This window comes from Microcebus murinus, chromosome 21 (assembly GCF_040939455.1).
Source record: "Microcebus murinus isolate Inina chromosome 21, M.murinus_Inina_mat1.0, whole genome shotgun sequence".
NCBI lineage: Eukaryota > Metazoa > Chordata > Mammalia > Primates > Cheirogaleidae > Microcebus > Microcebus murinus.
In genome coordinates, this window is record NC_134124.1 from 31,284,811 (window position 1) to 31,299,334 (window position 14,524).

A 14,524-nucleotide genomic window follows, 5' to 3' on the forward strand; every position below is an offset into this window, starting at 1 on the left:
ATGAGCAGAGAGCATCACCTCTCTGGTCCTCAGTTCTCTCATCTGTAAACTGGGAACAATGGTACCAACCTCACGGGCCTGTGGTGAGATTTGACTAGAAGGTTCCTAGGAAATGAGTTAATGCCACTTTATTTACATGGCAGCTCTAAGGATCCCTATCTCCCCACATGACAGGACTTCCGAGATTCTAAAAATATACACTGCTCCCCCCCACCCCCGGGTCAAAAGTGAATCACGTTGAGTAATGCGTACATTTCAAAATCAGGAGCCCATCTTTGTGTCCCTGTTACAATGATGCCAATCCCACCCCCACTGGCTCTGGAAGGGGTGGCATTTCCCCCCCCCAAGCTGGGGGGCTCACTGCCACGTTCTGTTGGCTGCCCGGGGTTACAGGAATCTTTGAATAGGCTGCCGACATTTAGAGGATTTCATTTAACCAATCAAGAAATCGAGGGGAGGCCGGGCACGGTGGCTCACGCCTGTAATCCTAGCACTCTGGGAGGCTGAGGTGAGCTGATTGCTCGAGGTCAGGAGTTCGAAACCAGCCTGAGCAAGACTGAGATACCCCGTCTCTACTATAAATAGAAAGAAATTAATTGGCCAGCTAAAAATATATAGAAAAAATTAGCCGGGCATGGTGGCGCATGCCTGTAGTCCCAGCTACTTGGGAGGCTGAGGCAGGAGGATTGCTTGAGCCCAGGAGTCTGAGGTTGCTGTGAGCTAGGCTGATGCCATGGCACTCACTCTAGCAGGGGCAACAAAGCGAGACTCTGTCTCGAAAAAAAAAAAAAAAAAGCGAGGGGAGAGGCTAACTTGCCCAGAGTCTGACAGTGGAAGAGCTGGGATTGGGGTCCAGTGCTCCTGACTCTGAATGTCTTGTTCCCTCTTCTCTCAGCCCCTGCTTCTGAAAGTATTCGTATATCAGCGTGTGCCAGACAGTCCAAAACCTCTGGGCATCTGGGGTCAGGAAGGGAAATAGGGATCCATGGAGAAGACAGGTGCAGACAAGGGAGGCTGCAGTCCCCAGCGTGACCCCCTCCTATCCTTACGTCTGCCACGCTCGCTCAGGAAGCGTGCGGCTCAAGGAGGACAGAGCCAGGGGGAAAACCTCAGCCCACCTGGCCCATCACCCAAAGTCTTGGCCTTTTGATGAGCAATACTAATGTCATCACTTCCCAGCCATCACTCTGTCCACCAGGGTGGCCACTCTGTTGGTCTTTGACATGCCACCCTTGTCCACGCGTGTTGCCACGCAGGATTTTGGATGCTCCTTTGCTTGGATCTCTGCTCTCTGTTCCTAATCACTCAGGCCATGGCTTCTTGACATCTTCCCACCCCCAGCACCTGCACCCAGATCGTGCTACCAACGTTGCTGGGCTGGACTACTGGTCCTCCAGCTTCCGGTTCCACACAGAGCAGTCAGAAGAACGCCTTCAGCAGTCAGATGATATCCCACTCCGGCTCAAACCCTGCCGGGGCCTCCCAGCTCCCGCAGGATGGCGGCCGGGCTGCCTCAGTGGCTTCCCGAGCTCCGCACAGGCAGGTCCCGGCTTCCACGCTGATCTCCCTCCTTCCCTCTCCTCCTCACCCTCGCCCTGCTCCAGGCCTGCCGCCTGTCGTTCCGACAACTCCCAAACACATCTTCACCCTGGACTTTTGCACTTGCTTCTCTCTCTGCCCAGAATGCTCCTCTTCTAGATGTTTCTATGACTCATTTCCTCATTACATTTTTTTATTTCTACACAAACGTCACCTCTTCAGAGAAGCCCTCCCTGGTTCCCCTGGCTCAAGCAACAAATCCCTGCCTTGTCACCCTCCACCCCTTCGCCCTGTTTTCCTTAGTGCCTTCAGAACATTCCCACTCTCTCAAAGTCTAGCGTGCATTCGTCTGTTTATTGTCTGTTTCCCCTCTAGAACCCAGGGCCACAGCACAGGGCCCGTGCCTGTCTGGATCAACTCACGTGTACATGAGTTTTGGCTTTCCTGAGAAGTGCTTGGGACAGGAAGCAGTTATCTTTTATTCAACAGATTATCTGGGGATACATAAATTGCATTTTAGGACTAAAAAATGCCATGCATCCAGACTGTGACACCTGAGTCACGATGTGCCACTGAAACCATTTTATTAATGCAGAGAAAATCCAAATAGATGCATCATGTCTTTTTAGTAAGACCTGAACACGTGGTTGTACTGCTCTTCATCTGTGCGATTGTGCCTCATCCCATATCCTGACTTCCTGCGGGCTCGTGCGGTAGGTGTGCACGCCTGGTGATCCTCCTTTAAAACAAGGAAAGGCAGAGGCTGGTGAGGACCGCAGTGGGGTGAACCCCAGATTCCTGGAGTACAGCTGTTTTGGAGAGGCACAGAGTGGAAAAGGGCAGCAAGGCTGGGGCTGGGCCAACTGTGTGTGAATCCACAGCACCACCCTCTAGCAGCTCCCCAAGCTTAGTCAAGGCCCTCTCTAGGCCTCAGTTTCTCCATCTGTAAAATGGGAATAAACAAGTGGTTACTCTACGCTAAATGCTTTTGCATTAAGGCTTACTTAATCTTTTGCAACAGCCCTATTAAGCTGGTGCGATTGTTATTTTCATTCTTCGGATGAAGAAACTGAGGCTCAGAGAGGTAAAGTGGCTAGCCCAAGGCCACACGGCCAGGATGTTGAACCCAGGTCATCTGCTGCTCATGTGATCCTGTGGTCAGAGTTGGCAGAGCAATGCTGGATCCTACGCCTACCCCTACAGAGGAGACGTGAAGACTAAATGAGAAAATCTCCAGGGAGCGCAAAGCATGGCCGCGGCCACGTTTAGGAATGACACAGTTTAGGAGTTAGTACTTCCCATTTCCATAATGCCGCAGGAGGCTTGTACGATAGCTGAGCCCGGGCCCTCCTCCCGCCTGGCGGTCCGAGGGCATTTCTCTCTGCAGCAGGAGGAGGCGGCATCGTGCCCCCCTGCTAATTCCTCATCCTCCCACCGCCCCCCAAGACAAGGTCTCCCCTCAGGCAGAAAGGAACTGTTCCGGCTTGTTGCGCTGAGGTGTCGGTGGTGACAGCCCCTTTTCTTTCTGAGGGACCCAGCAGGTCACTGTCTGGCACCAGGCTGCCACCCCCTGCCGGGCCTGGGCTTCGCCAGCCGTGGGCTCTGTTCTGTCTGACCTGTCAGTGGGCTCTTTGAAATGGAGGTTGATGAGGAGCAGAGCGGGGGAGAGGGGGGCTGCGAGCGGCTGGGAGCAGCGGGCAGAGGGCGAGCATTTGGGGAGATCAGAGGCTGAGAGCAGAGGCCCCTGCTCTCTGTTGCCAAAGGTTTTTGTTACAGTAAAGGGGGGGAGACAGCAGCAGCCAGCACAGAAATCCCCCCGGCATAAAATCCGGCGCTGGGCTAACAAGGGCGAGACCGAGCCAGGGAGGCCTGTCGGGGCTGTCCAGGGTAGGAAATTTCCAATCACACGACATCAGCCCCAGGGGCCCTTTCTGCGCAGAGAGCAGCAGAGCAAGGGAGGCTGGAGAGGATGGAAGGAAGGAGGGGAGGGGGGAGAGAGAGAGGGAGAGAGAACAACTAGAAAATGAACATGTTTCCCGAAGCCTCAGCATTTCCCTTGCAAAGGCGTGCGACATGCAGGGACCACCTTTGCACGTACAGCCGTGACTACTCACAGCCTCCTATGCAGAATGGAGAGCGCAAGTCCAGGGGCTTTGGGGACAGACAGCCACAGTTGTCCATCATTCCGCCATCATTTGCTAACTTGGTAACCTTGGACAAGACCCTTAAGCCCTCTGAGACTCAGTTTCTTCATCTGCAAAATGGGGATCATAGAGTCCACCTCAAAGGGTTCTTGCGGGTGTGGCTGGGTGACAGCGGGGTGGAGGACGGCCAGCACACGCTGGGAATGCACGGGGGCCCTAAGCAGCGGGCGGAGGGCCAGCCCCATCAGGACCCGCCGGAGTCAGAGCTAGGGGAAGCTAGGAGCTGGGCAGAGGGGCCACTAAAACATTCTGCATCCCAGTCTTCTGAAAAACAAATCGCCCCCCGCCAATGTGTGTTTATTACTCTCCTGTTTGACTTAGTCCTGCCTTAGATTGAAGAGCTTGTGGAGGCACCGAGCATGTCACGACAGGCTCCTGTGTGTTGGACACTCGGAGTGTTTAACAGTCACACAACTGTACATGGCAGCTCTGTGCAGGAGTTGGCTTCAGAGTACGGCAAACGGGGTTCAAAACCCAGCCCCACCACCAAGAAGCAGCGTGGTCATATAGACGAGTTATTATCTCTGCATAAATCTCCCATCCCCCGTCTACAAATGAGGATGTTGATAATGCCCAGGGTTCTGGTGGCGACTTACTAAGGGGATGCGTGCAAAGGACTTAGCCCGGTGCCTGGCACCTGGGAAGCTCTTCCTGAGCACCAACCATCACTCTCGTTAACTGTGGTCACCATTAGCACTTCCGTCCTACCACACCCAGGATGTTGTCACCTAGCACAGGTTCGCCCGCTCTGAAACGCGCTGGCCTTGAGAGGCGCCGGGAGGCCAGGACACACGTGCTAGTAGCATGATGCGGCTGCTATTGGGCCCAATCACCCAAAGGTGAGCATTTTAAGAGAAATCGGACAAGGTTGGGGCTGACCCCTGACTACCGAGTAGCTAAAGGCTTGGATGCTCCCTCCAAAGACAGAGCCTCCAAGCCTGGGTTCTCATGAAGTGTATTTTGCACTGGATACAATTGCAGGGAGATGCTCTGAGCCAAAAGGGGTCCACGGTCAGGAAATGCTGCCCATTCCATCACCATATTAAGGACTCATAGGCTCACACCTGTAATCCTAGCACTCTGGGAGGCCGAGGTGGACGGATCCTTTGAGCTCAGGAGTTTGAAACCAGCCTGAGCAAGAGTGAGACCCCATCTCTACTAAAAAAATAGAAAGAAATTAGCTGGACAACTAAAAATATATAGAAAAAAATTAGCCAGGCTCATGGTGGCGCATGCCTGTAGTCCCAGCTACTCGGGAGGCTGAGGCAGGAGGATTGCTTGAGCCCAGGAGTTTGAGGTTGCTGTGAGCTAGGCTGACGCCACAGCTCTCTAGCCCGGGCAATAGGGTGAGACTCTGTCTCAAAAAAAACAGATACAGTCAGAGTCCTAGTAAAAAAGAAAGCTTCCCTGGATCAGATCCCTGCCTTTGGGAACGGAGCCTCGGTTCTCCTAAGCTGTCTTTGCTTCCTTTCCCACGCGGATCTTGAGGAGTAGAAAAGCCCACAATAGCCTTCAGTGGGGCCTCCGCTCTGCCAGGTCTCTGGTCAGACGTGAGTGATCTTCCATTGCTAAGTCACAAGAAAGGCCAGACGGGGCTCTGGGGCAAGGATCTCTGGCCTTGGAACCCAGAGACTGACAAAAAGAAATGGCAGGAGGTAATAGAAGAACTTCCAACAGGCCTTCCGGAGCCAGCACAGGTACAGTCTCACTTCTTGCAATATTTAAGAATGGCCGTTGCTCCGGGTGGGGGGAGGGAGATGCCTGAGGAACGGCGGTTCATCAGGGAGCCGGGGTATTAATGGCAGGTGAAACCTTCCAAATGAGCACCCTGTCAGCCAATCTATTGCTTTAAAAGGCTGGCAACGCGGGAGACCTAACCGAGACAATGAAGAACTAATCTCATATTGCCAGGTTAAATCAAGTCAGCCCTGCCCGTTCCCTTCACTTCTTAGTTACATCAAGCCGGAATACTTTCAATTATCCCTCCCTTCCAACTTGTCAGCAGGCATTGGGTAAAATGCAAATGGAACAGTGCCCTTCCCTGGTGGAAAGCAGGAACTATCAGCAAGAGGAGCCTTCGTGTACTGAGCCCTTCCTCTTTCTTAAGTGCTGCCCGTTCATCATCTCATTTCATATGCACTGTCTTCTAGCATCTCTGTGCACTTCGGTGTAGTAGGTGCTATTAAGTCCATTCTACAGATTGGAAAACTGAGCCACCGGAGTTCAGTCACTTGCCCAAGTTTACATAGCTGATGAGTAATAGACCAGGTTGAAAACCAAACCATTCTGATTCTAAAGACCATATTCATTTGCTATTTTTCTAACTGGGCCAAGAGCTCATTGTTATTGAGGGCAAGTAGGGTAGGGGCAGAGGCCAAGCCCAGCATCTTAGCAGGCCCTGAGCTCTGGAGTGACTTCCTTATAAGTTTCCTAAGTGCTCCTCCACTGTCAGGGACCAGCCAGGGTCAGCAGGGCCAACTGGGAGGAGCACCCCAGGCCAGACTAGAACCCACATGAACCCTGGTCCCTGTTTATCCCCTTCAGGCTGCTATTCATGACCTCTGCCTGTGAGGTCAACCAGATGCCCCAAGTTGCTTTGGGATTTGTGTCTGTGGGGTATCCCAACGGCCAGCCCCCATTCCAGAGGGCAGCCTGGTGAGCAGATTGCTCCTGCTGGCCAGAGAGGTGTTGCTTCTGCAAGGTCATGTGAGATCAGGCTGCCAGAACGGTGCTTACCTGCTGATTTGGGGTGACTCCAATTATTTATATAGACAAGGCCCCAGGAAAAATATTTGACATTTTCCCAGAGTCTCACCCACCTTAGGCATGCCCTGCCAGTGCCCACCTTAAAACAAAATAACACCCAAGGCTCAGACCAATCCTATCGTTGTCATCTTTCTTTTTACCCAAAAGCCCCTTTCTGTCTCTAACTAAAACTCAGCAGCAGCCTTTGGCCTTTGCCAGCCAGCACCTGTGTCCCGGGACTCTCTGTGTTTTCCTTCCCACCGTGAAGAGCAAACAGCACCAGGTTTCTCTGTCTTGCCCCAGCTTGCTGCCTCTTCCCTTTCTTCCATAGCTTCATTAACTTCCACCTCCTCTTCACTTGCTGATCTCAAACACGGCCCTCAGACTCACTGGGTTTACCACCTGGACTACCTGTATTTTTCTTGGGAAAATAAGAGCTTGGCAATTACCTAGCTCTCGATGGATAAACAAACATATGTGATGTTGAGAAGACTTAGCACAGGCCAGGAGCGGTGGCTCACACCTGTAACCCTAGCTCTCTGGGAGGCCGAGGCAGGCCGATTGCTCAAGGTCAGGAGTTCGAAACCACCCTGAGCAAGAGCAAGACCCCATCTCTACTATAAATGGAAAGAAGTTAATTGGCCAACTAATATATATAGAAAAAATTAGCCGGGCATGGTGGCATATGCCTGTAGTCCCAGCTACTCGGGAGGCTGAGGCAGAAGGATTGCTTGAGCCCAGGAGATAGAGGTTGCTGTGAGCTAGGCTGACGCCACGGCACTCACTCTAGCCTGGGCGACAAAGTGAGACTCTGTCTCAAAAAAAAAAAAAAAAAGACTTAGCACAAAAAAAAAGAAAGTAGAAATGACTCAAGGCAACTAGGTGCTTGCAACTGTCCTAAGCATCTTACGTGATTATCTCCCCTGAGGTGTCGTCGTTATTACCCACTTTGTAAATTCACTTGTGTAGACAGGTGACTAAGATGAAGATCGAGACCACGCCCAGCACCCAGAGAGTTTCCCTGTGTCCTTTCCCAGCCAATACCCCCCCACACAGAGGAAACTACAATTTCTAACTTTCTAGCATCATTGGTTAACTTTGCCTCTTCTCAAACACCCTATACATAGCTCAGAGCTCCTGAAAGCTCGTGTTTTTAACCAACCCACTCTGTGGCCTCCTGGCCCAGTGAGTAGGGAGGCTAGATTTGGTGGTGCCATCGAGCCATAGTCTGGAAAGAGGGCTGTTCCTTTCTAGAATCTGAGCTTCTGACCAGTTCCCAACCAGCTGCTGCGTGCAGACACTAGCAGAACTGTCCACAGGACCTGCAGTGACTTGTCGGAGTCAATGCGTGCCACCCTGCCACGAGATGAAACTGGGAAGAGTAAACTTAGGTGTTTCTCTGAAGCCTTTAAGAAAGCCATGGAGGTCATGCCGGTTGGAAAAGGAGTCACTTGCATAGCAAGCTACCGAGAAAGGTCCCCAAAATTAATTGAACAAAATGCTTCTGTTCGAATTCTCCGTAAGCTGCCAGGTTTTCAAAAACCAAAGGGGAAAATAAAGTGAAATGGGTGTCCTCTGAGTCCTAGAGCCCTTCCTTGTAAGAGCTAGGACGCCAGGACTCAGGCAGCATTGCAGAGACTCTGGAATATTCAGATGGGCACTGCGGCCGCCGCGCAGCCTCTCTGACCACATGGGGCCTCCTCCCCACCCAGCACGGCTTTGCTCGTAAGCGTTCAATTAAAGCTTTGAGCCCAATCTCCTGGCTACTTAGGAGCTCCTCTCCTTTTAAAATCTAGCAGAACAAGCCAGACAGGGGCTGGAAATGGCCAACACAGACGTGTAAGGCAGCACAGAAGCTAAGTGCCACCTTGTACCCGCAGTAAACAGCTGACGGGGCCTTCGAATCTCCCAGGTAAATAGCGTGGTCCTCAGCAGCCTGCGATGCCAGGAATGAATCCCCAGGCATCTGGTTTCTCGTGCTGATTCCTTTTCAGATGCTCATTTCAACCAGCCGAATTCCTTCCCAGCTGGAGGAGTAGACGGGCCTTCAGACGTGATTAAGTCTCAGGGCAGCCCACACTGTCCCTGGGTAATGGGTGTCCCCTCCCCTGTCTTCAGTCTCCCTTTGGGGAGGAAGTGTCTACTCCTTCCAAAAACAAAGGCAAAGGGTGACGATGGCATTGGTTGCCTTTCTCTACCTTTTTACCCATAGCTGCTTCTTAGCCGCTTGTATAACTTCCAGAAGCTTCTCCAAGCCTCTGTTTCGTCCTCTGTGGGGTGGGTGATATGGTGACCATGGAGATAATACAGTTTACTGAGCACTCGCTGTTCCAAGCACTGCTCTGGGTACTGTGCATATAAAAACTGCTTTAATCCTCCCAACAGCATTTGCTAACATCATCATCATGAGGGAAACTGAGGCACCAAGCAGTTAATTGCACACGGTCAACAGCTAGGTAGTAGCTGATCTGAGATTCCAACCCAGACACCCTCTTCCAGAGTCTGAAGTTTAAAAGGTTACGTTAGTCTCCTTTGTAGAGTTGCCATGAAGATTTAAATCAATAATATATGTAAATTCTGCTCAACCTATAGCATCTACTATTACTATTAATTTTATGAGCCAATCACTGTTTGGAAACTTGTATGCTTGCCAAGATTCAACCGGCTCAGAGCTCATAACAATGAATGGCTCTGAATATAAAGGGATATTAGTTTCATTGATTTTCATGCCCAGTTTTTATAAAATGAAAAAGTTGAAAACTTCAGACAATATCTGGTTATAGTAACACCTATAGTTCATTGAACACATCCATGTGCCAGACTGACATTATATATATATAATATAATGTTATAATATAATATAATGTTATAATATTGTATATTATATAATATATAATATAATCAGCATATATATATGTTGATACCAATTCATTTATTCTCCATTGCATCACCCCGTGGCACATGCACTATTATAACTTAGTTTTAAAGGCAGGGAAACTGAGGCTCAGCAAGGTTGATTACCTTCCCAAGCTCACGCAGCTGGGAGCTAGGAGAGATGAGCTTCAGACCCAAATGCCTCTGATTCCAGAGGCCAGGCTCTTACTTTTGTTGCTGTGTAGACTTCTTGGCTTTTTACCTTGGGACTTCTAATCCAAAAGATTCAATTCAGCACGATTTAAAACGATTTCTGCTTTAGGTTGCCAGAACTGTACGGAAAAGTATCTCTGATTTTTTTTTTTTACCAAAAGCAATGAAAAGAATGCCTCAGCATCGTTCCCAGAAAGTTTCCCCACGTCCACATTTCTCTGAAATCGCCGTGACAATTAGCATATGACGTGTGTGGTGTGTGTGTGTGTGTGTGTGTGCAGAATACAGCCAGAGCTGTGCTTTAGCCTGCGCTCTGGCGGAAATCCTCCTTGGCCCCGTTTCGCCGAGTGAAGTCAGGTTAAGCAGACGCGTGCCACCTCCGTGGGCACCGACTGCCATGGCCTAAGTCGCTTTCCCATAACCCGCTGAGTCAGAATCGGGCTGTTTTTTCCAGGACTCCGAAGACCTCTCCCCACCACCCTCACCGGGCCAAAGCCAACCAGACAAATAAGTAGGTAGGCAAATAAATAAATAAACAAACAAACAAACAAACAAATAAATAAGTCACCCGATGTCGCGGGGGGTGGGGGGGCTGAGCCGCTTTCGAATGGAGACATCGGCCGCCTCTCGGGTCCTGATCTGGCAATTCAGAGCAGTTTGATTGCCTGCTTGATTGTTTGCGAGATAACTGCAAGATTGTCAGTGACAGGGTAATTTACTGAAGATTGCAATGTCAGACTCCATCCAAGGGGCTTGCTGGCATACAGACGCGACTCTGGTGACTGACAGGCCTCTGGGAGATTGGAGTGCCAATTTAAAGTTCACGGTGTTGTCTGAAAGTGGTCGGCGGCCCGTGATCACGCGGCGTGATGAGGTCATTCCAGGCATAACGTAAGCCCGCCCTTAATATCGGGTGGGACCCCCAATACACAGTCCCTGCAGCAGGGCAATGTAAATATCCAGGGACAAATAATGTATATCCGGGGTTTTTGTTTTTCGTTTTTATTTTTTTCCTTTGTAGCATTTATCGTCTGCGGTTGCTTCTGTGTTCAGGCCATCTCCTGCCACACGGGCTCTTGAATAAAAAGCCCAGGATCAACAAAAACAGTGGGGGGGGACATTCGAGGTGTACAGTTTTGAAGCAGTCGCAAGCCCAGAAAGAGTGGCGGGCTGGAGGCGACAGGGGAGAAAAATGTTCAGTGCTTAATAGGAAAACTGTCTTAAGTTATTCTTTGAGCCCAAAGAGTTCCTCAAAACGAATGGGCTGGAGGGGGAGGAAACACTTCGCCAGCTTCCGGACAGAAAGGCCACCAGAGATGGATGGCACTCCTAATCGGAAGAGGCCGGCGACCTTAAAGAAATCTATAATGCTAACAACAGTGGGTTTCTTCTCACCTGAGAAGCTTCTGCGGCTGCTGAACGAAGCACTGCCAACATATCTCCGTGGTTATTTTTAAAATCTGAAGCAGGAATTCCATGGGACATTCCATCTGTCCAGTGAAGGCAGTCCATGGAAGGCGATAGTCAAGGCAGAATTCTATGAGCTCTTTTTTTGGCCTTTGTTTTATTTTGCCAATGCCCTCCCCGATCCAGACTGGACAATCTGGACGTGGATCTGAAACAATGCCTCAGCGTTGTCCTGCTGCTGAGACACACTCTCCAGCCCCGTTTCTGGGGTCTGAGGTTTGCCAGGCTCGGAGCTGTCCCTGATTCAGCCAGCCCACCCGCCTGAGATGTCCAGAGCCTTTGATTTCGAAAGTCTCTAAATTTAAAGTGTGTGTGCCTGCTCACCCTCCTGTGTCTGCATTTCTAGGAAATTTTGTAAATCTAAATGTGTTATGAGGCACAGGAGCAACATTTGCCCATGTGGAAAATGAGAGGCTAGTTTTTAGTAATTTAAAGCCAAGCAAAACATGCAACCTCCTAATTTGTTTGTTTGCTAAAAAGAAAGTAATGCATTAAAATAATTGTACATTAATTGCTAAATTACAGTGGAACTTTGGTGAAATTACATATTTCAATTTCATTAGCGGAACCGAACAAAAAGGGTAATGCCAAAAAATTACATTGTAGTAAATTTAAAGCACCCAGCCAGGCCTGTGATTCAGCTTTCTAATACAAGTGTTTGTCAAGGCAAAGCCTAGGGTTTGAGTACATGTTTCTATGTTATAATTATGGCCCCAAAAAATGCTTTTCTATCAAATCCAGGAGGTACAAGCAAGTTATTCTCCAAGCTTCTCCACTCTGTGTTCAATAGATTTCCAGAAGAGTGAATGAGGGTTGGCCAACTAATCCATTCTAATAGAAAATTCCACGAAGCAGACACTGTCCTGAACATTCTGGTCCTCAGCCCTCACAGACATGTGGGGAATGGGACACAGTCGTTTATTCATTCAACAAACATCTGTTAAGTGCCCAAAGCTGTGTTTGGCACCAAGTGAGGCATGCATCTAGAAATTGATCAGACACTGTTCTTCTATTCGAAGAGCTCATTTCCCGGATAGGGAGGCAAGCATAAAAAGACAATTAATCCCAGTACAAGAAAGTTGGCGTTAATGACAACAGTTTCTAAAATTTATTGTGCATTAGAATCACCTGGGAATCCTGGTTAAAATGCAGATTCCAGAACCTGCTCCTGGAGGCTCTCCCTGGGGAGTTCTGGGGTGGGCTGGGTCCTGTCCGTAGGGTTCTCCTCTGAGGATTTTGATGCAGAACCATTCTTTGAGAACCTCTGATTCAGGAATGTACAGAGCAGGAATGCCTGTCCTGCCTTGGTCAGTTTGGGCTGCTATAACAAAAAAATACCATAGCCTAGGTGGTGTAAACAATAAACATTTATTTCTCACAGTTCTGGAGGCTGGGAAGTCCAAAATCAAGGCACCAGCAGATCGCAAGTGTCTGGCGAGGGCCCATTGCCTGGCTCATAGATGCTGTGTCCTCACGTGGCAGAGGGAGAGCCAGGGCACTCTCTGGGGTCTCTTTTATAAGGTCACTAACCCTTTAATAATGACAACTACACTCTTATAATGTAACTACCTCACAAAGGCCCCACCTCCTAATACCATCACATTGGGGATTAGGATTTCAACTTAGGGATTTTGGAGGAACGCAAACACTGAGTCCAGAACAATAACCTGTCCAGGGCATCATCAGGAAGGCTTCCTGGTGGAGGAGGCCACACCTAAACTGAGTCTTAAAGCATGAGTCACTCATGTCTGTTTCCCCCAGTGTACTGTCAGCTCCTTAAGGACAGATGTCCATGGCTCTTTGCTCACTGTTCTATTTCCAGCACGTGGATAACACTCCAGTATTTGTTGAATGGTAGATGAGTGGGTAGGAATCAGCCTAGGAGAAGGGATGAAGGGGCAGGAATCTAGGCAAGTAAATCAGGATATTCCAAGTCCTGCAGGCATACAGGAAGGGAGAACCAAAAACAACTGAGTAAACTGATGGCTGTAATTTCTGCATTTCCAAGCCAAAGCCATTTATTTCTCTGCATTTCCTGGAAAATGTAAAACTCACAGCCCCTGGTTTTCCAACTGGTCAGCAGTCCCCTCCCTGGCTTAGAGGGAGCAGGGATGAAATGCTTTTCTCCATTAAAGCGAGATTTAAGAGCTCCCATGCGTTTTGATTACTTGTGCACCCATTAGCACAAGCCCCAGGAACTGTCTATGGGTAATATTTTGTGCTGTGTTTTCCTAAAAGCAAAGTGTTTGTTTTTATTTCCAACCACTCAGATAATCCTTGTTCATAGTAGAAAAATGTAGAAATTCCCCAAAAAAGGCATAATGAAGAAAACAAAGAGAAATGCACCGATCTATTTATACTAGCTGGGGATAGCCATTTGTCAACATGTTCGCTTATTTCCTCTCAGTCTTTTATTTTCTATGCGTATAGATTGGAATTATACGAGGCTTGCTGTGTGCAACCTGCCACCTCGGGCCCCTGGGAAGGTTTGATGCTCCTCATGCCCGCGCTGGTAACAAAGGTGTTAGCAACTCCAAGCAGCTCTGTGCCGTGCAAATCCGCTGACCCTGGCTCTGCCTCTGCCCTTCCAGATGGCCTGGTGGATTGCCTGGACCCTGACTGCTGCCTGCAGTCCGCCTGTCAGAACAGCCTGCTCTGCCGGGGGTCCCGGGACCCCCTGGACATCATTCAACAGGGCCAGACGGACTGGCCCGCCGTGAAGTCTTTCTACGACCGCATCAAGCTGTTGGCAGGCAAGGACAGCACCCACATCATTCCTGGAGACAACCCCTTCAACAGCAGGTAGGCACCCTCTGTCCCTGCAGGCTGCTGAAGTCGCTGGTTTTCCTCCCTTTGGAGCAAGAAGAAGGGCTCGGAAACTAACTGCCCCCTGCAGACAGCTCCCCGCCCCAGCTCACGGGGGGCCCTTTCCTCACTTCAACTCGGGCTCCAGAACAGAGTCCTGGTCTCTCTGCAGGATTTGACCACCTTGCTCCCAGAACCTGCTGGAAACACCTGTTGATGCCCTGGTTTTTAAATCATTTTTATGATCTGTTATTCTATGACATTATTGTCATTACTTGAAATCTCCCTTTATGATGCCTCTGATGGTGGCTTTTGTTTGAACGTTGCTGAAGTCATTCACTCAGCAGAGTATTTTTGAAAGCTGTTATTAACTTGATAGCACAACCTATCATTCATGGCATCTTAGAGTCAAGATGATGCCAGTTGCAAGAATTTATTGAGCACCTAGGATGAACCGGAGACTTTCTGTAGATTATCTCTAACCCTCACAGCAATCCCATCTGTTGCATCTCCTAACTACCTACTGTGTGCAAAGCATGTGCCACTGCATTTAAGTCCTCATTTTGTCAAGTTTATTTTTTTGCATTCAGTGTCTAATTTGAGGCTGGTGAATATCCTAGGGCCAAGTTCTGGATTTATTTTGTCTTCCACCTGGCGTTCCCTTTGCCCCAGGACAA

The 14,524-nt window shown here is 49.5% G+C and overlaps 1 protein-coding gene across 12 annotated transcripts in view; it reads left to right on the forward strand.

Moving 5' to 3' along the window:
• The window catches only part of TENM2 (teneurin transmembrane protein 2), a 1,195,335-nt gene that overhangs the window by 1,112,795 nt on the left and 68,016 nt on the right, over positions 1-14,524 (forward strand). For all 12 annotated transcript variants that reach the window (XM_075996266.1, XM_075996267.1, XM_075996268.1 and 9 more), the window contains one exon: positions 13,634-13,844. In XM_075996266.1, coding sequence (XP_075852381.1) covers positions 13,634-13,844 — 211 coding nt within the window. The remainder of the gene's footprint in view (positions 1-13,633; positions 13,845-14,524) is intronic.